The following is a 22,930-nucleotide window of genomic DNA, read 5'->3' on the forward strand; positions in this document are numbered from 1 at the left end:
AGACCTGCCCGGGATGCTCCGGAGCCACAGGGTGCAGCACAGGCACAGGAAAGGGCCAGACGCTGAGCCAAGGTGTGATCTGGGCGATATTTGCAGCCTTTCTCAACTCTAAATGGAACAGGGGGCTTGGAGGGAAAAAAAAATCCAAACCAACCCAAACCCGCCCCGTTTTCACAGCAATGCCCAGCCCAGGGTGGGTTTGTGCCACAGCACACCTGGTGCTGCTCAGAGACAGCACAAACCCCCACCTGGACCTGCAGGACAGGCCATGAAATATTCATGGGAGCTTCTTTGGTTAAATAGCGTTAAAAATTCATCGGTGCTTGGAGCACCGAGGCACCAGCTGTGCCTGTCAGGGATGGAGAAGTTAAGGGGAAAAAAGCTTTTATTCCATGGGACAGCTCTTCCAGAATGTTCAGCTGCTCTTGGTTTCGGGGGCTGGGGCAGAGGAGGATGAGGGGATGGAGCAGCCTGAGGGATTTCTGTTCCACCAGAGTTCTGCACTGGAAAGAAAATCAACTCCTGCCCCAGCACAGCCCAGCCACGGGCTGGAAACTCCATTTTCAGCAACAGGAAACCACCGGGAGAATCAGGAGCCAGCTGGGAGCCGCTGCCCGACATCTGCTGCCCCTTGTGTGCCCCAGGCACTGAAATCCGGCCCGTGGGGAGGTGGGGCCGATTCCCTGGGGGGGATTCACGGAGCCGTGGGGCCCCACCAGCTCTCACCTGCCCCGGCTTGGCTGGACACGTGGGGATGCTAAAAAGCAGCTCCAGGCTTTTCTCTGATTTTTTTTTCCCCTCGTTTTAGGAAGTTTTGATGCCCAAAGGACTCGGAGCCACTGCAGGCAGGGCTGGCTGGAGCCGCAGCCCCTTCAGCATCTCCTGGGGCTTCTCATGTGGCAGGAACGGGAGGGGACACGGGGGCAGCAGGTGGGAGATGGCTCTGGGGGCTCAGCAGCTGCTGCTCTGGCTCTGTGCAGCCCCAGGGAGGGACAGGAGGGACACCTGGAGCAGCAGGGTGTGAGGTTAAATTTTTGGGGTGTTTTTGGTAATTATTTGTTGTTGGTGGGTTTTTTTTAATGCTAATAGTTGTTATAAAGTTATTTATTGCAGAAGTGCGTTCGTTTTAAAGTAAAATTATAGATAGTAAAGTTTATGTTAAGCTTTGGTTTAGAGTTTTAAACAGAAGTAGAATTTGCTTTCAGTGGTTTTAACATGGCTGGTGAAGCTGGGCAGGTTTTTTGGGGGGTCTTTTGGTGTGTTGATGATGGTGGTGAGAGAGTAGGAACAAAAGTAAAGCAAAGCAAAAGTAATGGCAAAAAAGTATTAGCTTTTTTTGATAGAAACTTTTTAACAAGTTAAGACACAAACTTGTATTACTACTTTTTAACTCAGTAGAATTATTATTACACCAGGCTATGTATAAACTACGTACATGGTTTATCTTGTTTTAACTGAAAAATGTAAGCAAAATTTTTAACTATAACTTTATTATGTTTGAAGCCAGGTTCTTGGAGCTTTTAAGGAAACACTGGCATGTTTTTCAACCTTTACTAGAACATGTACTACTTCTCTGGCATCTAAAACTTTTTACTTGCTAAAAGCACTTAAAACTTATTCTATTTACTTGCTTGCTTGCTTGCTTGTGCTAAAACTTAAACTTTCCCCTCTGCTTTATGTGTGAGTGGCTTAGCACGCTTCAATCCACCCGAAGGGTTTCAATTCAGGGCGGGGGGTTTGGGGACAGGGAGCGCCTTCAGCGCATGCACGGCAACCTGAGCTGGCTCCGGGCAGCCGAGCTGGGCTCTGCTGTGCCATGCTGAGCAGGGACCCCACAGCTCTGCCCCTTCCCGAGCACCCAGCCCTGGCACCGAGCGGCTCTGGGCTCTGCTGCTGTCCCCGCAGATGTCCCCACAGCTGTCCCCGCAGCTGTCCCCACAGCTGTCCCCACAGCTGGGGCCACGCCGAGGATGCCGTGCACAGTCCCGGGAGGGGAGCAGCGGGCACACAGCCCTGCCCAGGGCACGGTGGGTGAGCTGCGGGTGGCCTTGGGGAGCAGGGTGGGCTCTGGGTGCTGGGCTCCGGCAGAATCCAGGGCTTGGCTCAGCTCCTCCTGCGGGAAAGGAGCGAGCGAGCCTTGGAATCAGTGCAGGACCTGCCAGGGGGTTCAGCAGGGGTTTGGGAAAGCTGTGGGACACGCACAGAGCACGCTGAGCCTCTCTGCCTCCCTTCCAGGTCCTGCTGAGCTGTCCTTTGGGGCTGTCTGCACCGTCAGGAGGCTGCTCCTGCTGCTGGGGGTGGCCGTGCTGCTGGCAGGGATGGTGGCTGGGACGTGGCTGCTGGGTCAGTGTCCCCCCAGGACAGCCCTGCTGCCACTCTGACAGCGATTTTGGGGTGCCGGCAGTGGGGTGGGGGGGATAGGGGCTCCCTGCTCAGCCCTTGGGGTGGGGCAGAGCTGTGCTCCTGGAGAGGCTCATTCAGCTCTTGCTGCGGGCAGGATGTGCCCAGTTTGGGGTAAATTTGGGCTGTGTGAGCCCACCCTCAGCAGCTTGTCTGTCTCCTGAAGTGAAGCACAGGAAGGAGCCCCAGGCAGAGCAGGGGTCCCCCCAGGAGCAGGATTTGGATGCGATCCCAGCGTGTGATGATGATGAGGAGGAAGAGCCCGTGGTCCGGGGGGCTCCCAGCACAGGTTTGCACCTTTGGTTGATGTCACAGTGGTGGGGAGAGGCAAGGGCAGGAAAGAGGCTCTTTAAAAATCTCTGTCTGCTGCATTTTGCAGTTTGGCTTTTCTCTTCAGTCCTGCTGGACCCCTCAGTGCTGCAGCTTTGTTGCATTGAGGGATCTCCCAGCAAAGGAAACTCTTTCATCACTCCTTTGCCTGTGACCCCTCTGACTGGGTTCATTTAGAGTTTCTAATTCCTCAAGTAGTTTTTTCCTGGGGTTTAGGGTGGGTTTTTTCCCCTTTGGCTGTGCATGACCCGGCACAGAGGTTGGGAACTCCCAGGCTGTCTGAAATGGAATGGCTTTAGTGTCTTTCAGGATCAACACGGCCAATTCCTTGCTGCAGGCACGGGTGGAGGCACATCCTGGCTGGCTCCTGGTGTGCCACGGGCACTGGGATCCCTCCCTGGGCACCCTGCTCTGCCAGCAGCTCGGGTACCTCAGGTGGGCACGGCACAGGGAGCCCTTTCCAAGGGGGATGGTCTTGGCTGGGGGGGTTTGTCAGGGCAGCAGATCCAGGCCTCCCCATTCCCTGGGGAAACCGGGCTTGGGACCTGCAGGGATGGCTCCAGGAGGTCCTGCCAGCCAAAAAGTTCATTGCCAGCTGCCAGAGCTGCAGGACTGTGACACTCCCGTGGCAGGGTCACATCCCTGACCCCTCCCCAGGACATTTCCTGTTGCTCCCGCAGCATGACCCAGCAGAAGGGAGTGGCTCTGAGGGATGTGCAGGTGAGTGCTGGGCAGCAGTTCCTGCAGGTGAGGCCCCGGCAGGGAGGAGGCCTGGAGGACATGTGGCACGTCAGGTAAGGGCAGCTCTGGGGCAAGCAGGGCTGGAGCCTTTCCTCAGGCTGAACCCCGGAGTGTGCGGGTGCTGTGCAGCCAACACCTCCTTGGGAACTGCAGGGATTTTGGCTGATGTTTATTCTGACCAGAGCCTTGCTCCCGCACAGGAGCAGCTGCCAGTCCGGCCGAATTGTGGCTCTGCAGTGCTCAGGTGAGCGATTCCCTCCTGTCCCGGGTCCCCAGGATCTCTGCCTGGATGCAGCAGCTTCTCTCCCCCATTTCCCCTGCTCCCCTCGCCCTCCAGCAGGCAGGGCTGGAGCTGGAGCCTGTGCCCCCGTTCCTTGCAGAGTGCGGGCTGCAGGCAGGGGCTCTCAGGGTGGTGGGGGGCACAGACGTGTCCCCCGGGCGCTGGCCCTGGCAGGTCAGTGTGTGCCAGGGCTCCCAGCACCGCTGTGGGGGCTCCGTGCTGGCCCCCGAGTGGATCCTCACGGCAGCTCACTGTGTGCACAGGTACCCCGGGCTCCGTGTGCCCATCCTGGGGCTCCGTGTGCCCATTCCCGTCTCCCTGTCCCCATCCCCGGCTCTGTGTCCCCATCCCCGGCTCCCTGTGCCCTCTGCCAGCCCACACCTCGGTGCTCATTGCCCCGCGCTCAGGGCAGTGCCCGTCCCGCTCGGTTCCAGGCAGATGCCAGCCCCAGCCTGGCAGGTTTTTGCGGGAATTGTCTCCCGCAGTTCCCTCGGGCCCGAGGCCGGGGTGCCAGTCCGGGAAATCATCCCACACCCGCTCTACAACGACAGCAGCCTGGACTACGACATCGCCCTGATGAGGCTCCAAGTGCCCCTCAATTTCTCAGGTCAGGGTTGTCCTGGTGTTGTCCTGGTGTTGTCCTGGTGTTGTCCTGGTGTTGTCCCGGTGTTCTCCTGATGCTCTCGTGTCCTTCTGTGGAGTTTTCTGCCCTACCCCCAGTGACAAGCTGCCCAAACCCAGCCTCTTCTGAGCCTGAGCCTCTGGCAGAACCAAAATCCCAGGACGGTTTGGGTTGGAAGGGGCCGGTAAAGCTCACCCCAGTTCCACAGGGACACCTCCCGCTGTCCCAGGGTGCTCCAAGCCCCGTCCAGCCCGGCCCTGACCCCTTTGCAGAGCGCCCAGGCTGGCAGTGGGGGCTGCAGTGCCACAGCTGCTGGACCAGGAGCCTTTTCCATCCCCGAGCCAGCCTGGGGGCTCTGCAGCCAGTCCTGCCGGAGATGTCCCCTCTGATCTGTCCCCTCTGAGCTGTCCCTGTCACCAGGTGCCATCCGAGCCGTGTGCCTGCCGCCCTCCCCGCAGGACCTGCTGCAGGGCACGCAGTGCTGGGTGTCGGGCTGGGGCTACACCACACCTGGCCAAGGTGAGCTCCACCCCCCCGAGCCTTTCCCCAGCCCTGTCCAGCCCCTCCCATCCCAAATGCTCGCCCTGCCTTCATCCCAGCCCTGCTCCTGAGGGCCTGGCCATACCTCCTGCCTTAGGGCAGTGCCACCTTCTCCTGCCGTCCCCTTCTGCTCCCTTGGGTTCTCTCCTGGCTTCTCTCTGTCCCTGTCCCCAGCACAGGTGGCTGGAACGCTGAAGGAGGCCCTGGTGCCCCTGATTGGCACCCGGAGGTGCAACAGCTCCTGTGTGTACAAGGGTGAGCTCACAGCCAGGATGCTCTGTGCAGGACACCTGCAGGGACGTGTGGATGCCTGCCAGGTAGGGCTGGGGGTGCCCTGGGGACACCCTCGGGGACACATGAAGAGCTCAAGGCCAGGTTGGACGGTGGCACCTGGCAGGGGGTGGCACTGGGTGAGCCCTCAGCACCCAGAGCAGGCTGTGACTCTGTGGTGTCCCCACAGGGGGACAGCGGGGGGCCCCTGGTGTGCTGGGATGGATCCATGTGGCGCCTGGTGGGAATTGTGAGCTGGGGCCAGGGCTGTGCTGAGCCCAACCACCCCGGGGTCTACACCAACGTGGCTCAGCTGCTGCCCTGGATCCACCAGGTGACCCAGGTGAGCCCTGCTCTGTGCCCAGCCTGAGCTGTTCTCAGACAAATCCCAGCATTTGTGCTGTTGAACTCCTTCCCTGGATGCACAAGCCATTAGGACAATCTCTTTTATTGTTGGGTTTTTTTGTTTGTTTCGGGTTTTTTTTGTTTCCTTTTTAATTGATTTTATTAGATGCACTAGAAATCAGGCAAGGACAGACTCCACACAGCAACACTCTGCCCTTCCCTCAAGTGAAGAACAGCCCAGGACTGGCTTCCTCCTGTAACCCAAACAGACTCTCAAACGTGCTCAGTATAAATAGTTTATTAAAGAAAATAGCAAATTACAGTTCTGTGAACAATCAACAGGGGAGAAGTGTTTTTCAAAACAGGCATTTTTGGATTACTGTGTTTGAAGGGGGAGGGGATCCCATGAGATGCCAGTGCTCTGGGAACACTCAAAGGGGGAAAAATAAAAACAGGAGGGTTCTGCAAGGACTGGGGTGACAGGAAAGCCTCAGCCCCTGCACAAATGCCTGGAAATGAGAACGGGAGTGGGACAAAAGTGCCAATGACAAGGAGACAACAGGACATAACAGATTAAAACATTAAACTCTGACTGGAACTCTTCTAAGCACTACAGGGCAGGAAGGATTTTGCTCCACGTGTGCAGCACCTTGGTCTCTGGGCTGAGTTCAGTGAATGCTCTGAGTTTTTCAATTCAAAGAAATGTACAATAATCCAAGTGTCAAACACAGCCTTTTGTGACTTAATGATGCGAGTGCACCTTTCATTCCCTTTTTATATTGGTTTACATTTCTCTCATCATTCTTGAAGGACAGAAAATACAACACCAGAAAGACACCAAAATTACACAATTCACATAAAGAAACATAAAAGGAAGGAGCTGAGCTGGCTTCTACAGACACTGAGAAGTTCTGAATCAGTTTGAAGATATTTTCCATGAGGAATAAGAGAATTTTCCTACTTGTGAGAAATCCTGTGTGCCCTGACCACATTAAGCATCTCTCTTTAAGTGTCTCTCCCTCGAGGTCTGCTCCTGAGGAGAAGCTGAGGTGGGAAAGTTTGGCACTTCCTGGAGGGATATCAAAAGCCCTCCAAGTCTGAAAGTTCCATGTGTGGTTTGAGGGACAGAAGAGGTCACAGAGGGGCTGCAGGTCCCCTGATGTAGAACTGCATAGAAGAGTCCCAGCTGAGCACTGAAAATGCCCCTGAGCCCAGCCTGAGGTCACACAAACACAGAGCCAGGAAATGCTCCAGGGAGCACTGACCTGTGGGAAGAGAGGTGGAAAGGATAGCACAGAAAAATTACATCTACAATAAACTACAGCTGTACTGAATATTGGGAGTGGAAATATCCGTGCCTGCCCAATGAATTTGGGTGTTATAAAAGAGTGGGTTAGCTGGCCAGCAGTTGGAATTAGAGCTGGAGACAGAGTCTGCTGCAGTTTGGGATGGAGCCTGCTGCAGTTTGGGATGGGGTCTGCTGCAGTTTGGGATGGAGCCTGCTGCAGTTTGGGATGGAATCTGCTGCAGTTTGGGATGGAATCTGCTGCAGTTTGGGATGGAGCCTGCTGGCTGTGCTGTGAGGAGGGAGGGACATGAGGTCGTGCAAGGGACAGATAAGGTAAGAAGATGCTGTGTGAGGGACAGACAGGGTAAGGTGGCTGGGAAAGGGACAGGCTGGGATTTATCCAGTTATGCAAAGAGGAGAGAAGGAGTAAGAGCTGTGTGAAAAGGAATTGGAGTTCACTGAAAGAAGGCTTCTAATGAAAAGGTTTCTAATAAAGGACTGGTGGTGAAGCCAGTCCAGTCCATCTCAACACAACTGCAACACTTACCCAACCCCAAAGTTTTTCAGACCAGTACAAATAAGAAAGGTGGAATTAAAAAAAATATATTTGCAAGTGTCAGTTTACTCGTGCTGTGTCACAAAATGCAGGTGTAAAGTGGAGTCACTTGATCTTGGCCAGTGCTGCTGCTCTCCTCTCTGTGTTCTGGAACAGGGCTCGGATCAGACTCTTCACCTCAGCTGCTGAAAACTCCTTTGCCAGAGGCCCCTTGCCATCTGCCCACCTGGATGGGAGACAGGGAGGGCTTTGTGTCACCAACCTGCCCAGAAATGGCACCTCAAACCTCAAAGCCTCCAAGGATCCCGACCCTTGTTAGCAGCCCCTGCCAAATCCAGTTCCCTGGCACAGGTCTGGAGCAGCAGCTGGAAAGGAAAACACTTACTGATCCACAATTTCTTGGAGGTTGGCCTGCAGGACGATCATCAGCTCCTTGAACGTCATCCAGTTCTGCACATAGACTGGAACTTCCTCTTGGTACTTCTTATTTTTGTCTTCTTCAAGCAGAGGGCTGAAAACTTGGGGTCCCTCCTCCACCATGATCCTGCAGAGTGAGTACAGCCTGTCTGCATCCTCTGCAGAGATATCCTGGAATGGGGAGAACATGAACAGAGCACAAGTGAGTTTTATTTTTGGAGTGCCAAGTGAAATGAAAAATGTGGACACACAATTGTAATTTCTGTGTGAATGAACTGCTCCCCTGAAATGCGATTTTGGGGAAGAGTTTCTGCAGGTGACAGAAGCTGTCCCCAGCACCCCCCATGGCTGTTACCTCCAGGGCAACAATCCTGGTGACAATCTCTGCCAGGGCTGTGTTCAGTAAGGTCCCCATGGCCTTGCAGTACACGTTCACAGGGAGCACATCCTGCCACACCATGCCCAGCCTCCTCAGCTGGTGCAGCACCTGCAAGGCAAGAGCTGAGTGTGATCCCACACAGAACCCTGGCAAGGGCACCAGGGGATCAGGTGAGTACAAACGGGAGGAACAATGGAACAATCCTGCTAAAGACACAGCCCAGGACAAAAAAAAAAGCCCTAAACAGGTTTTTTTAGCAGCTCCACAGCTGTCAGGGCTGGGATGACACACTGCACCCTCCCCAGGATACCTGCAGGCACTGGGACGTTCCTTCTCTGCCTTCCTTACCTGCTTTATGGCTTTATTTGCTGCACGGTAATTCTCCTCATCATCCATGTTGGAAAAATTCCTGGCACTCGAGAGCCTCTCCAGGATTTCTCCCTTCTGCACTCGCATCTGGGCCAGAAAACACTCCACCCCTTTAGGAGTAAAACAAACACAGAGAAGCAATTAAGCAATTACTGAATTTGCTCGGCCTATTTATGACTGTAAGTGCTGAAGAATGAACTTGCTATAATGTTTTATTTTTAATCAAATTTCCAGTCTCCCAGAGCCAGTTTAACCAGTGAGCTCTTGTGCAGCCTGCATTGCTACAACACTGCTGGAAAAAGAAAGCAGCAGAATGAGCTGTGGATGACTCCTGTTAGCTCACACAAACTTATCTCTGAATTTATTTCTGTAGAATAACTAATGAAAATATCAAAGGACACAGTGCAGCATCCTGCTGGATCCTGAGCTGTTCTTGGAAATAAGAAGATACAAGTTTCAAAGAGCCAAAACTTCCTCAAGCAGAAAATGCTCTTGCCACTCGTCCAAAAAATACCAATCCACTGAGTGAGCAGCCACACCTCCATGAAACCTTTCAGCAGCAACTGCCAGGGCGAATTGCCACATGAGCCACAAGCACAACTGCAAGAGGGGAAGGTGGAAGTTACCCAGCCTCCTGAAGCCAGGCACCAGGTCCACGAAGGTGACAGCCACGCTGCTCAGCACGCTGGCACTGCTGTAGCGGAACTGGTGGCCCAGGGTGAGCAGGTGGTGGGCGATGTACATGCAGTTGTTGTGGTGGATGGCAGCCAGCTGGGGCAGCTTCTGCAGGTTCTCCCTGGCCCAGCAACAAGGGAAAAGGATAAATGGGTTTGTTTAGAGCTGGTTCTGTTAAAAAAAAGGTTGTTGTCAGAGAAATGCACGGTCTGTCAGCAGGTGGTGCTGGCAAGGCCTGGCTGACATCAGAGTAAAAACATTTAACCTCTCCCAAGCCCACAGGAAATGGCAGGAAAAGAGTCTGAAATGACACTGAGGCATTTGAACCCTGTGTTATCCCACACTGTGTCCAGCCACGGGCTTTCAAAGAGGAATATATATTGTTAAAGCAAAGTCACAGTGAGGAAAAGGGAGAGAAGTTCTCTGACAGGATTGTGAACTTTCCATCTTCACTGCTGCTCTCTTTTTCACAGGAAAAACATCATGAAAATTCTGTGCATCAGATCTGAGGTCCAGGTTACATGGCTGGAAACAAACACAGCTGTGTGAGAACTTCACCCACACCCTTGATCGTAAGACTGACCTCACAGAAACTCTCAAGCCCCTGCTTTGCACAGGTATGGTTTAATAAGAGATCGAACAGTTGATTTTTGCTGATGGAGCCCCTGGCTGTAGTGGACAAATAGGACTGCTCCAACAGCAGTATTCCCCCTGAGAACAGGAAATATGGACACACTCACCTGTGGTACGTGGGCACCACCTCACAGAAGAGCTGGAAGATGTCCCTGACACAGTTGAAGAGCTGCAAACAGCTACAAGGGAAAGAGGCCTCCTGTCAGCCTGGCATTAATGTCCTGCTCACTGCTGACCCTCAACCTGCCCCACAACAAGGTTTTATGAGCAATGGAGCACTGGCACAAAGAGGGGATTGTCAGGATCAATGACAGCACTGTCAACGCTCTGGAAATCTCACAAAGGCTGTGGTGCCTTGAGGTTCAGTGTGGAAGGGAGGTACTGAAAGCCCAGAACAAAGGGGACACTGTCCCTGCCCCTCCAGGTGTGCAGGAACACTCAGCCCTCTCTGCCCTTGAGGGCAGCTGTTACCTGAGCAACTCTCCTGCTGCAGGGCTGTGGTGTCTGCCTGTTAAAGTCAAGTTTATGTGGATCCTGTTTGTTTTTCTCCAAGAGCCCTGCCAGCTGCAGGGATAGAGTTCTTTACTTTCACCAGCACAAAGACAGCAAGAACTCTGCCCACAGTGAGGCCAGCACTTGGTTTTGGGAAAAAGACATGGGTTTGATTTTCCTAAACACCTGAACTCCAAGGGCTGCTGAACCTGAAGGAACAGCCTGCAGCAGCATCAGTCTCCTGCCCAAACCCAGGGGTACATCCTCCAGCCAAAACAAGAGTAATGAGTCCAGGTTTTAGTATCTTCTACTCTTTAAAGTTCTTTAAGTCTATTACCAGATGCTTGGTGTTGCTAGAGGCCAACCAACACACAAGCTACTAAATAAATAAATAAATATTGACTTAATAAATACTGAATGCCAAAGAATTCCTACCAGAGATCTGTGCTGGCTGTGGCCTCCAGCAGGGTGTGATAAGCCAGATCCACGAGCTGCTGCACCGAGGAGCTGATGCGACACGTGGGCAGGGACAGGGTGAGAGGGCTCAGCCTCCTCTCACTGCCCAAATTCACCACCCCACTGTGCAGGTTCGAGGCTCTGTGCATTTTCAAGTGGTCTCCTGAGCCAGGATCAGGGAGCTCTGGGAGGGATACACCAGAATCAGGTGTGATCTAAGGGAAAACAAGAGAGAGGGTAACAGAATTTGGAGCTCTGACAGAGACTTAAGATATACACAACACTGCAGCACTATTAAAAAATATTTAGATTGTTTTCCAGATGGATAAACTGTGTGAGGCATCCCCAGTCACCTTCACGGTGTTGTGTATTTCTGAGGTCATCAGGTTCCTGGCTGCCATGATCACATCCTGGCACTTCTTGTTGGCAAAGTGGGAATTGACGTTGCAGGCGTATTTCAGCAAGGCAGTCGTGTCTTCCTTCAGAAACTGCATCTTCTTCAGGGCTTTCTCGAATTCCTCTGTGGATTGGATCACCTGAGGAGAGCAGATGTGCTCTATGTTAGCACACTCTCCTAAAATCAGGCAACAAAGTAAAACTGGGTATAAAAGCCAAAAGCAAAGGATGAACGAGGTTTTGGAGGGCATAAACCAATGGAATGCCTGGGCCCCTGTGCTCAAACCTGAGGGGGTTTTTGGGACCCACCTCCTTGTACTGCTCCAGTTTGCTGCTGTTGGTTGGGATGGATTTCACCAGGCAGTTGTGGATGAGGCAGTCTGAGAGCTCCTCCCAGATGAGCTCCCCCAGCAGCTCTGCCAGGGTGACTTTGCCTTCCCCAGGCTGCTCCAGAGGCACATCTGCATTCCAGAGAAGAAAAATGGGATTTTAATACAGCTGCTTCCTGGGCCAGACCCTCCATCAGCTCAAAAGCTTTTCCTCCATTTTCCTTGCACATAATGCTGATTAACAATCAGATATTCTACAAAACTCTCCTTAAATGAACAAGGTACTGATCACAACTAATGCCAAAAGAGAGGAACTACCTACTTAGCAGATATTTGTGAAGAACTTCAAAAACCAGCTTGATCTTGTCAAACACCTCCATAGGAGAGGCCTCATCCAAGGCAAGCTCCTGGGACCCAAACCTCAGGATGAACACATCTGGCTGCTCCTCTGAGACTGGCTCCAGAGATGGGTGCAAGATCAGCGGCTTGAGGATGTACTGCAGCAAAAAATGGCCTGAGGAAAGGGAAAAACAGAGGTTTTCCAACAGCAGATTGCTCCAGTGAGCTCCAGCCCTGACTGTTCTGGCTTTAGAAGTGGAAGGAACAATCCCTTGATCAGCTCTATCAGGGAATTACTAATGAGGTAAAACTCTTCAAGCATCAGGCTATAAAACCACATAGTCATAGATCAAAAGTACACTGAATTGTCAGGAAAAGGAGAAATAATTCCAAGTAGATAATGGGATAAATATTTTCCTATAAATATGAGCTACAGCATTCACCTCAGTGGGAAACATAAGCCAGGAGAGGAAAAAGTTTTCCAGTGTCCTGCTGGAGTGAAATGGATCTCACTGTGCTAAAACAAGCCTGAACTATCCCCCTGAGCTACTGGGGCTGTTTCTTTCTTACCAAAATCTTTGAGCTTGTAGTGCAGCTCTCCCAGGACAGCCAAGGCCTGCAGCACAGCAGCCACGGGTGGGACAGCAGTGTCCTTGTCCTGGGGTGGCATCGTGTGCAGGTGCAGCTCCGAGAGCACCACGGCCTCCAGGCTGCTGCTTCCTGCACCAAAGCACACCCAGGGCTGTCACAGGGTCACAGCAGAAGCAAAGATCTGTCCCTCCCCAGAGCAGGAGCTCATCCAAGCCCCTCAGCCCAACAGCTTTACTGCATGTCCCACCTTGCAGGTGAAAACAGGCACTTCAGTGTGGCAGAAAGAAGGGGGAAAAAAAACCCTGTGAGCACCTTTGGAAGGGGGAAGCTTCCACACAATGAGCTTCTGCCACTCCTGCCAGAGATGGTAGATTATGTTCTGTGTCTGCACTACGAGCTCCTTGCCCAGGGCCTTCAGGATCTTCAGCTCAAAGCCCTTGCGGGACTCCAGGACCCTGAGGCTGCTGCGAGCCTGGGGGGGCAGAGCAAACACAGCTGGGGTAACTCTGGAACTCACTCAGGGCACTGATCAGCCCTGCCAAGGCCTCACTGGTACCTTCTCCAGCTGCTGGGCTGCTGTCACGTACTGCTCTTCCTGCAGGGCAGACTGGAACTCTTTGACAGCTGTGTCAAACTGCAAAGGCAAACACACCGAGGTGTCACTGCAGCCCTGCCCTTACACTGCACACACCCACCCTAACCTGTAAGCTACACACACTCATCCAAAACAGAAGCCCACAGTAATGTCTCACACTGAGGAGCAGGATTGTTTTGTATTTGAATAGTTTAGGCCATAGTTTATAGCAGGTGCACCAGCCTATCAATTTTTAGCTGTTTTTCTGCTGTTTTATCAAACACTCTGGAATTTGTCAAGGCTACTGAAACATAAACTGTGCTAAACTGGGAGAGAAGAAGCTGGAAAACAGAATACCAAGATTAGAAGAACCAAGATAAAGCTGGGCAGTGAAGCAACCAATCATATTTCCTTCAAGGTGTGTGCAGAGCTCATGGACAAGACAGAGACACCAAATAAAAAATGCATGATAGCACAGACAGTAGTTTTAGAATGTACAAATAGGGTATAAGGTAAACAATAAATCAGCTTCTGCACAATCACACTGATTTGTCATTTGGAAGTCCTTTGTTCCTCACCCCTCCTCACCTCCTGCAGCTTTTTCAGGACACTCAGGACCAGCGTGTCCCTCTCCAGCTGCTGCTTCAGCTCTGTGAACTCAGCACCAGCAACGTTTAGATCTCGCTGGACCTAAAATGACAACATTTTCAGTCCCCTGACAGCAGCTGTTAGCACACACGTTTTCCTCTTACTTTAAATTTCATTCATCATTTATTTCTGTTCGTAGAATAATTTGGTGAAGAGAGAAAAAACTCCATCCTTTTTATTCCTGTGTTTTGTCTAACTACCCTGTGAAGAGAACTTACTAACACCTAATATGAAGTTTCAGAGTTACACATTAAGCAGCAGAGATTCTGAAAAATATAAAAGCTAAAACCCAAGGCATCATTATCACCCAGGGATCTTAGTCACAGAATCACAGAATCTCCTGAGCTGGAAGGGACCCCCAGGATCATCGAGTACTGCCACAAGCCCCAAATCCCACCACGTAAGTGGTGTCCAGACACTCCTTGAGCTCTGGCAGGTTTGGGGCTGTGACCAAACAGCCCACGATGGGGTGGATGCTCCAGATTTGGGATGAAATGGAGCAGAATGTCCCCCCAGAGTCACCTCGTTCTCGATGTGCCCCTTGAGCTGGTCGATGTTGTTGGTCAGCCCCTCCACCTGTGCCACCAGGTCCTCTGCACCCCGCATGCCGGGCAGGAACTCCACGTACTTCTTGTTGATCATGGTGCACACCTCTCCCTGAGGAGAGCAGGACAGTGTCACCTCGGGGACAGAGGGACAGGACGGGACTGCTGGGACGGGTGAGAGAGCCTGGCAGGGCTGGGAACGCCAGGATGGAGCAGGGATGGGAACTCCGGGATGGAACAGGGCTGGGAACACCGGGATGGAACAGGGCTGGGAACACCGGGACTAACCAGGACCGGACACCCGGGGCTGAACCAAGGCTGGGCACTCTGACCCAGCTGACCCAGGACTGGACACCTGGTCCAAACCATGGCTGGACACCCGAGCTAACCCAGGACTGGACACCCGGTCCAAACCATGGCTGGACACCCGAGCTAACCCATGGCTGGACACTCAGTCCTGCCCGGTTCCGCCGCAGTGCCATCCCCACGTCTCTCCCCGCGCCCCCTCCGCTGCCCGTCCCTTGCCTTGAGCTCCTCGACGCGGCGGGAGAGGCGCCCCACGCGGGCTCCCAGGTGCTCCTTGTCGAGGCGGCCCGAGTGTTCCAGCACGGCCGCCACCAGCGAGCCCTCCCGCGCCGCCATGGCTGCGCGCCCTACGGCGGCCGCGAGGGACACGGGAGCGCGGCGCGGAGCTCGATGGGCGGGCCGCGGGTTCGAGACTGGGCGGGGACAGCGCACACGGGAGGGACGGGGACCGCGGGTTTGGGGACACGGAGATGCCGAAGGGATCGGGGATCCCGCGGTTATGGGGACACGGAGATGCCGAGAGGATCGAGGAACCCAGTTATGGAGACACGCAGATGCCGGAGGGATCGAGGATCCCGCGGTTTTGGGGACATAGAGATGCCGAAAGGATCGGGTTTGGGGACACTGGGATGCTGGGGGGCTCCTTGGATGCTGGGGGACTCTATGGATGCTGGAGATGCTCTATAGATGCCGAGGAACTCTGGGGATGCTCTATAGATGCCGAGAGGCTCAGTGGATGCTAGGGGTCTCCATGGATGCTGAAGAGCTCCATAGATGCTTCGGGAGCTCCACAGATGCTTGGGGACCTATGGATGCTGCTGGGTTCGGTGGCTGTGCAGGGACTCAGCGGTCCTTGACTCCTGGGGGTCCGTGGCTGCTGGAAGCCCTTGGCTGCAGAGAGTCCCTGGCTGCTGGAGATGCATCTCACCTATCCCCGGCTGCCGGGGGAGGGAGGATCAGCCCCCGGCATCCGGTCCCTGACGCAGCCCCGGGCGGGTGGTGCCTCGTGGTGAGCAGCTCTCCCTCCCCACGTCCTGCCAGAGAGCGGGGACAGCGCCAGCACCGCCGTGCCATGGCGAGGGGAAAGGTCCTGAGTGCCTGGGCACTGCTGGCCAGCCTGGCCGTGGCCAGCTGGGGGGTCCGAGGTGAGTCCGCAGGTGTGGGGTCATGCCGGGAGGGAGCCCCAAGGCTTGGTGAGGTTTTCCACCAGAGAAGGTTTGGAATGTCGATAGGGAAAAAGGAATCAGTGCAACAAGGATGGGGGAGCGTGCTTTGCCCAGTTTTTTTGGGACAGCCTGATGGGATGCTTCATCCCCATGAAGGTGAGCTCTGCACTGCTGTCCATAACTCAGAGGTGAAGCCCTCTGCTCTCTTCTCCCTTCCCAGGGCAGATATACGTGAAGGAATTCAGTGGGAAGGTGTTCCTGGAATGTGTGCAAAGCAAAACAGGCGACAAAAGCATCACCTGGTGGAAGGATGGGAGCAGTGTTGGACACGAAGCACAGCTGGACCTGAGCACGGTTTATGACGACCCCAGAGGCCTCTACGTGTGTGAAACAGGAGGCCAAAAGATAAGCCTCCAGGTGCACTATCGGAGTAAGTGCTGCACACCTGCTTTTCCAGAGCCAGAACTGCTTGGAGTTTTCACCCAAGCCAAGTGTTGAGGGAATTTCCCCTCGTCTGGGAGTGTCTCCACCGGTCTCTGTGTGGTGTCGCTGTGACAGCTCTGCAGCCTTATTTAGTGCCACGAGCTGCTGCTCCAGCCCTGCACGGGGTGTGGGAGACACATGGCAGCTTGGGTCACACAGCAAACCCAGCTGCTCTGTGTTGGACGGGCTGAGCTGGCTGAGCACTCCGGGTGTGCCCCTGCCCTCAGTGTCCGTGTCCTTTGGGGTTTGCAGTGTGCCAGAACTGCATCGAGGTGGACGCTCCCACCATCTCAGGCATCGTCATCGCGGACGTGCTGGCCACGCTGCTCCTGGCAGTGGCCGTGTACTGCATCAGTGGCCACGACAGGAGCCACACGTCACGAGGTGAGGGACAGGAGAACCCCCAGGGCTGTGCCTGGCACCTCTGGGGGCTGTGTGTGGCACCCAGGGGCTGCAGCCAGCTCCTGGGTTTGTTTGTAAATGTTCCCCACATTGCCCGTGGCTCCCTTGATCCTTGACCTTCTTTCTTCCTTCAGCTTCTGACAGGCAGAACCTGATCGCCAATGAGCTCTACCAGGTGAGTGTGGGGGCACCTCTGTGGGTGTGTGAGGGCATCCCTGTATGTGTGACACCTTCAGCACCCCTGTCTGTGTGTGGGGACACCTTCACTATCCCTGTCTGTGTGTGGGGACACCTTCACCATCCCTGTGTGTGGGGGGGGACACCTTCACCATCCCTGTGTGTGTGGGGGGACACCTTCACCATCCCTGTGTGTGTGTGGGGACACCTTCAGCACCTCAGTATGGAGAGAATCTTGCCAAAGGCTGATCCAGCTCGCCCTCCCAGGGCTGGGCAGGTGCAGTTTTGGCTCATGTCTCCCCTTTTTCCCCTTCCCAGCCCCTGGGAGAGCGGGAGAATGAGCAGTACAGCCGGCTGGCTCCCACCCGTGCCCGCAAGTGAAGTGGGAACATCTGACACTGTCTTCATCCATCACCGTGCTGGTTTGGCTTGGAGATCCCTCCAGCTTGTGGCCCTGTGCTCATTCCAAGACCTCTTGCACTTCTGTATTCCTGCCATTAAAGATGAGCCTGTCCCAGCCTCCCTGCCCCATCTGTTGTGTCCAGGTCCTGGGGAAGGCACATAAGGGATGAGATCTGGTGTCTTGTAAAGTGCCCGTGGGATGAGGTTTGGTCACTGGGAAGGTGCCCATGGGATGGGGTTTGGTCTCTGGCAAGGCCAGGTCTCCACTCCCCAGCCCCAAGCAGAAACAGCTCATGTGGTCTGAGTCCCCAAAACGGGACACAGACACCAGACAGACATCACCTCACCCTTGGAAGGACACAGAAATATTCCCCTGCTGCAGGAGAGCAGAGAGGCAGAGCTGTTGCCACTCTGTGCTGATGCTGCTGAGACCAGGAATGTGTGGGATGGCACTGCCTGGGGCAAACGCTGGGGCAAACTCGTACATTGGTGTACCCTGAAAATGGTGGCAGAAGCACTGAGGTGTAGCAGAATTTAGGATGTTTTTTGAAGCAAAATTCAGGCCCTGTACACTCAGAGTGCTCCAAGTTTCTCCCACCACACTGGGGAGCTGAGCAGTCCCTGCAGCAGCTCTGGCTTGCAGGAGGTGAGAATGCACCGAGTGGTTTTGGAGCTGCTGGGGGCTGTGCTGTGTGTATCTCACCATCTCCCTGCTGGGGTGTAGGGGCTCTTGTGGTAAATGAACCCAGCTGTGCCTCCAAACCACATCCTGGAGCCGCTGGGTCCTCCCCTGCTGCTGCTGAACCACCCCAGCCCCTGCTCTGCTGCTGTTCCTCTGCTCAGGGGGTGGCTGCGACCTGAAACGGGCATCAAAGCAACCCACGGCCCTTCTTCATCTGTGCCATTGCTGCTGGGCCGTTTTTGGGGGAGTTTTTGCTGCCTGCAGATGAAGGTCAGGCTGTGGAGGTGAGAGCAGGACGAGGTCAGGGGCAAATCCCCCTGAGAAGGATCCGCTCTCAGCCCAGGGAACCACCAGAAGCAAGTGGGGGCACTCAGGGCAGAAATGAAACTGGAGGGAAAAGCAACGGGAGCAGAGAGAAGTGTGAATGGAAAAGGAGACCGGGAAGCACCAGTGAGGCTGCAGTCCTTTATTGAGAAGGAAATCTCTTGCCAATGTGCCCGTTTCTGTTCCCTGATGGCAAACCCCAGGGTGGGATGGTGCATCCCCATCCTGTGGCTTATCCCAAAATGCCAGAGCCTCAGCAGAGCTGGGAACAAGCTGGGCAGAAGCGTTTAGCCCCAGTGCTGCTGCTTCTAGCCTGTTATTCCCGGGAATCTCAGAAGCCCCTGGGTTCCAGGCCTGCATACACCTCCCGCTGGCCTTTGCGGATGGGCTGTGGGAACAGCAGAGACCTCGGGTCAGGAATCCTCACCTGAGCCCACACAGGCTCACCTGAGCCTTTTACATGGAGAAAAGCACAACAGAGCAGGGGCAGAGCACAGGGAGCTGCAGTTCTGCTCCCAGACAAACCCCTGTGCAGCACCAGGAAAAGGTGCTGCACTCTCACCACCTTTTTCCTCCACTGCCAGGAAAATTTGGAGCTTCTTTAAGGATGAATGACCTGGCTGTGAGCCCCAGCCCCAGCCCTGGCTGTCCCTCCCCAGCCTGCAGGGATGGAAAGCTCAGGGAGAATCCTCACCTCATAATCCGGGTTTGGCACAGGGGGAGGACGCTGCGTCTTCTGACCTGAAACAGAGGCACAGACAGGGTGAATCCTTGGGTATTCCAGCCACGAGGGAGCTCCAGGCTGACTCCAGGGCCAGGCACATCATGGATCAACTCCCATGGGTTTATCCCGAGCTCTGGAAGAGGGAACTGCCAGGAGCTGGAGAGTTCCAGCACAGCAGCCTGGGAAAGGAGTTCCCATGTGCAGGAAGCTTTGGCACAGCAGCCACCCCCATCCCTGCACAAAGGCAGCCTGGAGAGCACACCAGGGAAGCAGGAGCATTGTTTGGAAGCCCGTGGGGAGCAGAGGATGCTCTGTCACGCCGTGGGGGTGAAGGTTTTACTGGGTGCTCAGAGGATGTCACGGGGAGCAGGGATGCCTGGAACGGTTCTCACCTCGTGGCCGGCGGTCCCCAGCAGAGCTGGCTCGTCCCTTCCTGCCCTTGCTGAAATAATAGACCAGGATCAGCACCCCCAGGGTGATGAGGAGGTCCGCAGTGATGATCCCTGTCACCGTCAGGGCGTCCAGCTCCTCGCAGTTGGCACACACTGCAGGGACGAGGGCAGGGGAGATGCTCAGAGCCCCAGGTCTGCCTCACCTGAGGGCGGGCACAGGGCTATGGGCAAAGGGCAAGCTGAGAGGAAAGGGGAGATGCCAAACATCGGCCCCAGGGCTCTGTCACTGCCCACACACAGCAGGAATGGCCACATTCACCCACGCCAGTGTAGGAGTGCAGAACGCAAGAAATTCTCAAAACTGTAAATAAAGCCTGGGAAAGAACACGGGATTTGATCTGAGGCCTCGGGGAAAGCTTCCAAGCTTAGGTGCTGGAAATAAGAATGTAAATTTAAAGTTTGAAGCAGAGACTGTTAAGTAGGAAAAAAAGCTTCCTTATAAAGTTTAAGATATAGAAAGAATAAAATGGCTGCAAAGGTGACAGAATAGCTTTGTGTGTCTGAACAGGATTGGCTGAGAAAGGTCACACAGTAATTAAAGGAAATTTCTTGGTATTGGATTAAGAACATAAATATCCTTGTCGGCAGTATTTTATTGGTTAATAAGTCCTTAAAAAAATCTTATAACCATAAGTCTTGTGACTTCTGGTCACGCTCTCAATACCTGTAACAAAACCTCACGTTTTCTGTAGAAAATAAGAAAAATAAACAGCGCTTTCTAAGCAACCAGAAGTCCCATCTCTCTGCCTCATTTGGAATAAGAAAGAATCCCCGAGGAATGTGATGAGGTGGGAGCAAAGAGCCCACAGACAGCACTGAAAAACAAATATCAGCTCCCCAAAGCTGCCCCTGGAATGGGCAGGGTGAGGGGCTGCACTCACCTCTGGCATTCAGGTACAGCTGGCGCTTCTGACTCCCCGAGGAACAGCTCAGGTTGGCAGGGGAGCTGTCGTGGTCCTTTATAATGAACTTCCTCTCCTTGGTGTCCCCTGCCGTCCCAAACAGCTCCCATCGGATGTCCTCGTCCTCAAAGGGACACGTGATTGTCACCGTGGTGCCAGAAATCTCCACCAGGAATTCCCCTTGGGAGGACACACCTATGAGAAAGGAAACCAAGGGCAAAACTCAACCATTTCTACCCATTTTTTAGCCAGCTACAGTCTTTATATCCCGCTAAATACTAAAGAATGCTAAAGAAATTTTAATACGAAAATTCACTTACCCTCCACTTCTTTATCTGCAAAACAGAAAATAAAGAGCATTAAAAAAATGATCTCACCATTGCCTCACTGCTTGGTGCTGTTGGAAATGCCCAACACTGGTGATAATTAGGGACCAATATCAGTAAGATCACTGTCAACTAATGAACAGTGAATTTTTCCTATCCTGCAATATTTTAAAAAATCAAATCTTTCAATTTAACTCTTAGTCCTCACTTTTTGATGCATATTTGGGGTTTTTAGCATGATAAATAATTAAGGATGGCGGTAAAATACACTTACCCTCCTGAGCTGTGATGCCAACTGAAAAAAAAAAAAAAGAAATGTTAATTAATTGAGCTTCAGATATCACACACCTTTCCTACTCCCAGGACATCCTTTCTGAGCTCAGCTGCTTGAAAGAGTTGTTTATAATCCACATTCATGCTGAAGGCATCAGAAACGTTCTGGTGGTGAGACAGGATGTTGTTCTGACCTTGGAAGCCATTTTTAACACAGCCTAACACAGAATGGAAACTTGAATCACTTTCCAGCCCAGCTCAGAAAAAGAGTTGTTATTGCAAGATGCAAACCCCGAAATTCTGCTTTATTATCATGGAGCAAACGGTGCTGGAAAATCCTGGTAAGAACCTCTGTCCTCTGCAAGAGAACTCGCTGGAGATGATTTAATCAACTGGTGTGGATTTAAAGTTGTAAAAGAGTTTATCTGTGTGGATTTCCTGCTTTGTAGGAAACAACTTGCTCCATGAGAGGATCCGGAGCTGGAATATTAAAGAAAGAGTTTTTAGGAGGTGTGAATCAGGTTTGTGATTTCCTTTCAAGACATTTGTCTTTTCTGCAAAACGTAACATAAATAAGTGATTGAAGATTTGAATTCTACACACAATGGACTCGGCTGGAGAGAAGGTGACCCGATGCTTTTTTATTTTACATAGATAAATTTAAATATGAAAAAAAAAGAACAGGCCACTGATAGACCGTGTTTTCTATCTTCTCAAAGACTGGTACTCTGCACTTTGGCAGAGTATTTGTAGCAGTATTGTAACAACTCTTAATGGATTGACTTTCACACTTCCCTCTCCTCATTTCTGGTTTCTTCAGAGCCTTTACAGGTGCTCTGCACCTCATCCTGAACCAGGGGGCATTCCAGCTGCTCAGGTGGGAACGGCCACCACACCCCTGATACCCCACCAAGCCCTGAGTTACTGACCCAGGGTCACCAAACGCTTCAAGAAAAGTGCACGGATGAAGGATAAAACCAAAATTAAGAGCGTGGGACCTCACAGCTCACACTGCACCGAGCTCCCACCCTGCTGCCTGAGGTTTGGGTACTCACCTGCACACAGCAGGAGCCCCAGCAGGGGCAGGGTCTGCTCCAGCCTCATCCTCGCGTTCCTCCTCCCGCTGCTCCTCTCCACCACATCAGACTGGCATGGCTGGGGCAGGAAAAAACACGGTGGCTTTTCTAGAAAGAGGCCTGGGATTGTTTTTCCCAGAATTGCTACCGAGCCGGGCAGGGCTGGGGGACTCACTCTTTCCAGAGCAGCCAAGGCAGACCCAGACACGTGAAATAAGCCCAGGTCAGGAAGTGCGGAGGCTCAAAATGTCTTCATGGGACGTCACCGCACCAAGGGGTGGCTGCTGTGCTCTGCTCCAGCTCTGCAGGGCTCGGGACAGCTCCTGGAGATGCCCTGGGAGCAGCAGGAGAGAGAAACGAGCCGGAATCAGATTTACCATCGGGACCTTCCCAACAAGTGAGAGCTTGAGAAGTTCCAACTGCAGCAAACGACTTGGCGTGGAACCACAGGAAGGTTTGGGTGGGAAGGGACCACAGAGCCCATCCCATTCCACCCCTGCCATGGCAGGGACACCTTCCACCATCCCAGGCTGCTCCAAGCCCTGTCCAGCCTGGCCTTGGACATTTCCAGGGATCCAGGGGCAGCCACAGCTGCTCTGGGCACCCTGTGCCAGGGCCTGCCCACCCTCCTAGGGAACAATTCCTGCCCAATATCCCATCCAACCCCGCCCTGGGCAGTTTGAGCCCATTCCCCCTTGTTCTATTCCTGCTGATGAAAAGCCCCTCTCCATCTTCCCTGCAGGTCCAGTTCAGGCACGGGCAGGTTGGAATGAAGGAACCAGAATCACCGCCCAAATCTCAGCACAGAACCGAGCCTGGGCTCCCTGCCCATGCCCTGCGCCCTCCCGGAGATATCACAGCAGCATTTTTGGGAGGTTCTCCCGCTCGGGTGTTCCCGTGGAAGTGTCCTGGTCCCACTAGAGGGGGCTCCTGGCCCGGCCAGCGCCGCACGCCGGGCACGGAACCGCCCAGCCGGGGCTTGGGGCAGCCACAGAGCCCGGGGAACCGAGCCGGGGGCAT

At 53.6% G+C, this 22,930-nt stretch overlaps 4 protein-coding genes across 4 annotated transcripts; 2 read left to right on the forward strand and 2 right to left on the reverse strand.

Annotated features, from left to right (window-relative positions):
- The first annotated feature begins 1,970 nt into the window (after nt 1–1,970).
- TMPRSS5 (transmembrane serine protease 5) lies at nt 1,971–5,553 on the forward strand. The gene is made up of 11 exons (XM_088177775.1): nt 1,971–2,031; nt 2,236–2,343; nt 2,567–2,689; nt 3,030–3,165; nt 3,411–3,524; nt 3,672–3,715; nt 3,852–4,030; nt 4,190–4,358; nt 4,794–4,892; nt 5,088–5,230; nt 5,374–5,553. Exons 1-11 carry the CDS (start codon nt 1,971–1,973, stop codon nt 5,551–5,553), a joined length of 1,356 nt encoding a protein of 451 aa, XP_088033901.1.
- A 258-nt stretch (nt 5,554–5,811) lies between these two features.
- Nucleotides 5,812–14,869, reverse strand: ZW10 (zw10 kinetochore protein). The gene is made up of 16 exons (XM_014884652.2): nt 14,741–14,869; nt 14,193–14,327; nt 13,611–13,712; nt 13,005–13,082; nt 12,761–12,920; nt 12,428–12,577; nt 11,841–12,032; nt 11,499–11,650; nt 11,147–11,329; nt 10,773–11,008; nt 9,953–10,024; nt 9,164–9,333; nt 8,517–8,647; nt 8,145–8,276; nt 7,758–7,960; nt 5,812–7,598 (listed from the first exon to the last, which is right to left on the reverse strand). Exons 1-16 carry the CDS (start codon nt 14,855–14,857, stop codon nt 7,478–7,480), a joined length of 2,334 nt encoding a protein of 777 aa, XP_014740138.1. The 5' UTR covers nt 14,858–14,869; the 3' UTR covers nt 5,812–7,477.
- Nucleotides 14,870–14,952: 83 nt separating this feature from the next.
- Nucleotides 14,953–17,269, forward strand: LOC106858161 (T-cell surface glycoprotein CD3 gamma chain-like). The gene is made up of 5 exons (XM_014884668.2): nt 14,953–15,666; nt 15,908–16,117; nt 16,423–16,554; nt 16,707–16,747; nt 17,068–17,269. The coding sequence occupies exons 1-5, from the start codon at nt 15,189–15,191 to the stop codon at nt 17,128–17,130; spliced, it is 924 nt and encodes a 307-aa protein (XP_014740154.2). The 5' UTR covers nt 14,953–15,188; the 3' UTR covers nt 17,131–17,269.
- Nucleotides 17,270–18,284: 1,015 nt separating this feature from the next.
- CD3E (CD3 epsilon subunit of T-cell receptor complex) lies at nt 18,285–22,239 on the reverse strand. Its single transcript, XM_088177885.1, has 8 exons — nt 22,086–22,239; nt 21,890–21,989; nt 20,836–20,856; nt 20,556–20,570; nt 20,215–20,430; nt 19,274–19,426; nt 18,852–18,898; nt 18,285–18,545 (listed from the first exon to the last, which is right to left on the reverse strand). The coding sequence occupies exons 2-8, from the start codon at nt 21,936–21,938 to the stop codon at nt 18,489–18,491; spliced, it is 558 nt and encodes a 185-aa protein (XP_088034011.1). The 5' UTR covers nt 21,939–21,989; nt 22,086–22,239; the 3' UTR covers nt 18,285–18,488.
- Between the last annotated feature and the right edge of the window lie 691 nt (nt 22,240–22,930).

The sequence above is a fragment of the Sturnus vulgaris genome, chromosome 23, assembly GCF_052056855.1.
Source record: "Sturnus vulgaris isolate bStuVul1 chromosome 23, bStuVul1.hap1, whole genome shotgun sequence".
In the NCBI taxonomy this organism is placed as follows: domain Eukaryota; kingdom Metazoa; phylum Chordata; class Aves; order Passeriformes; family Sturnidae; genus Sturnus; species Sturnus vulgaris.

What these genes read in the sequence shown, in the direction of transcription:
- TMPRSS5 (XM_088177775.1), top strand. Translation starts at nt 1,971, where the DNA reads ATGCCGTGCACAGTCCCGGGAGGGGAGCAGCGGGCACACAGCCCTGCC. An exon ending in CCCTGCCCAGGGCACGGTGG is followed by an intron (nt 2,032 to 2,235) that starts GTGAGCTGCGGG and finishes CCTCCCTTCCAG; the next exon opens with GTCCTGCTGAGCTGTCCTTT. An exon ending in CTACACCACACCTGGCCAAG is followed by an intron (nt 4,893 to 5,087) that starts GTGAGCTCCACC and finishes CCCTGTCCCCAG; the next exon opens with CACAGGTGGCTGGAACGCTG.
- ZW10 (XM_014884652.2), bottom strand. Translation starts at nt 14,857, where the DNA reads ATGGCGGCGCGGGAGGGCTCGCTGGTGGCGGCCGTGCTGGAACACTCG. An exon ending in CTACAAGCTCAAAGATTTTG is followed by an intron (nt 12,033 to 12,427) that starts GTAAGAAAGAAA and finishes CCCTTTCCTCAG; the next exon opens with GCCATTTTTTGCTGCAGTAC. An exon ending in TCTTCACAAATATCTGCTAA is followed by an intron (nt 11,651 to 11,840) that starts GTAGGTAGTTCC and finishes TCTGGAATGCAG; the next exon opens with ATGTGCCTCTGGAGCAGCCT.
- LOC106858161 (XM_014884668.2), top strand. Translation starts at nt 15,189, where the DNA reads ATGCTGGAGATGCTCTATAGATGCCGAGGAACTCTGGGGATGCTCTAT. An exon ending in CCTCCAGGTGCACTATCGGA is followed by an intron (nt 16,118 to 16,422) that starts GTAAGTGCTGCA and finishes TGGGGTTTGCAG; the next exon opens with TGTGCCAGAACTGCATCGAG. An exon ending in CAGGAGCCACACGTCACGAG is followed by an intron (nt 16,555 to 16,706) that starts GTGAGGGACAGG and finishes TTCTTCCTTCAG; the next exon opens with CTTCTGACAGGCAGAACCTG.
- CD3E (XM_088177885.1), bottom strand. Translation starts at nt 21,938, where the DNA reads ATGAGGCTGGAGCAGACCCTGCCCCTGCTGGGGCTCCTGCTGTGTGCA. An exon ending in GCTGTACCTGAATGCCAGAG is followed by an intron (nt 19,427 to 20,214) that starts GTGAGTGCAGCC and finishes TCGTCCCTGCAG; the next exon opens with TGTGTGCCAACTGCGAGGAG. An exon ending in TGGGGACCGCCGGCCACGAG is followed by an intron (nt 18,899 to 19,273) that starts GTGAGAACCGTT and finishes CCTCTGTTTCAG; the next exon opens with GTCAGAAGACGCAGCGTCCT.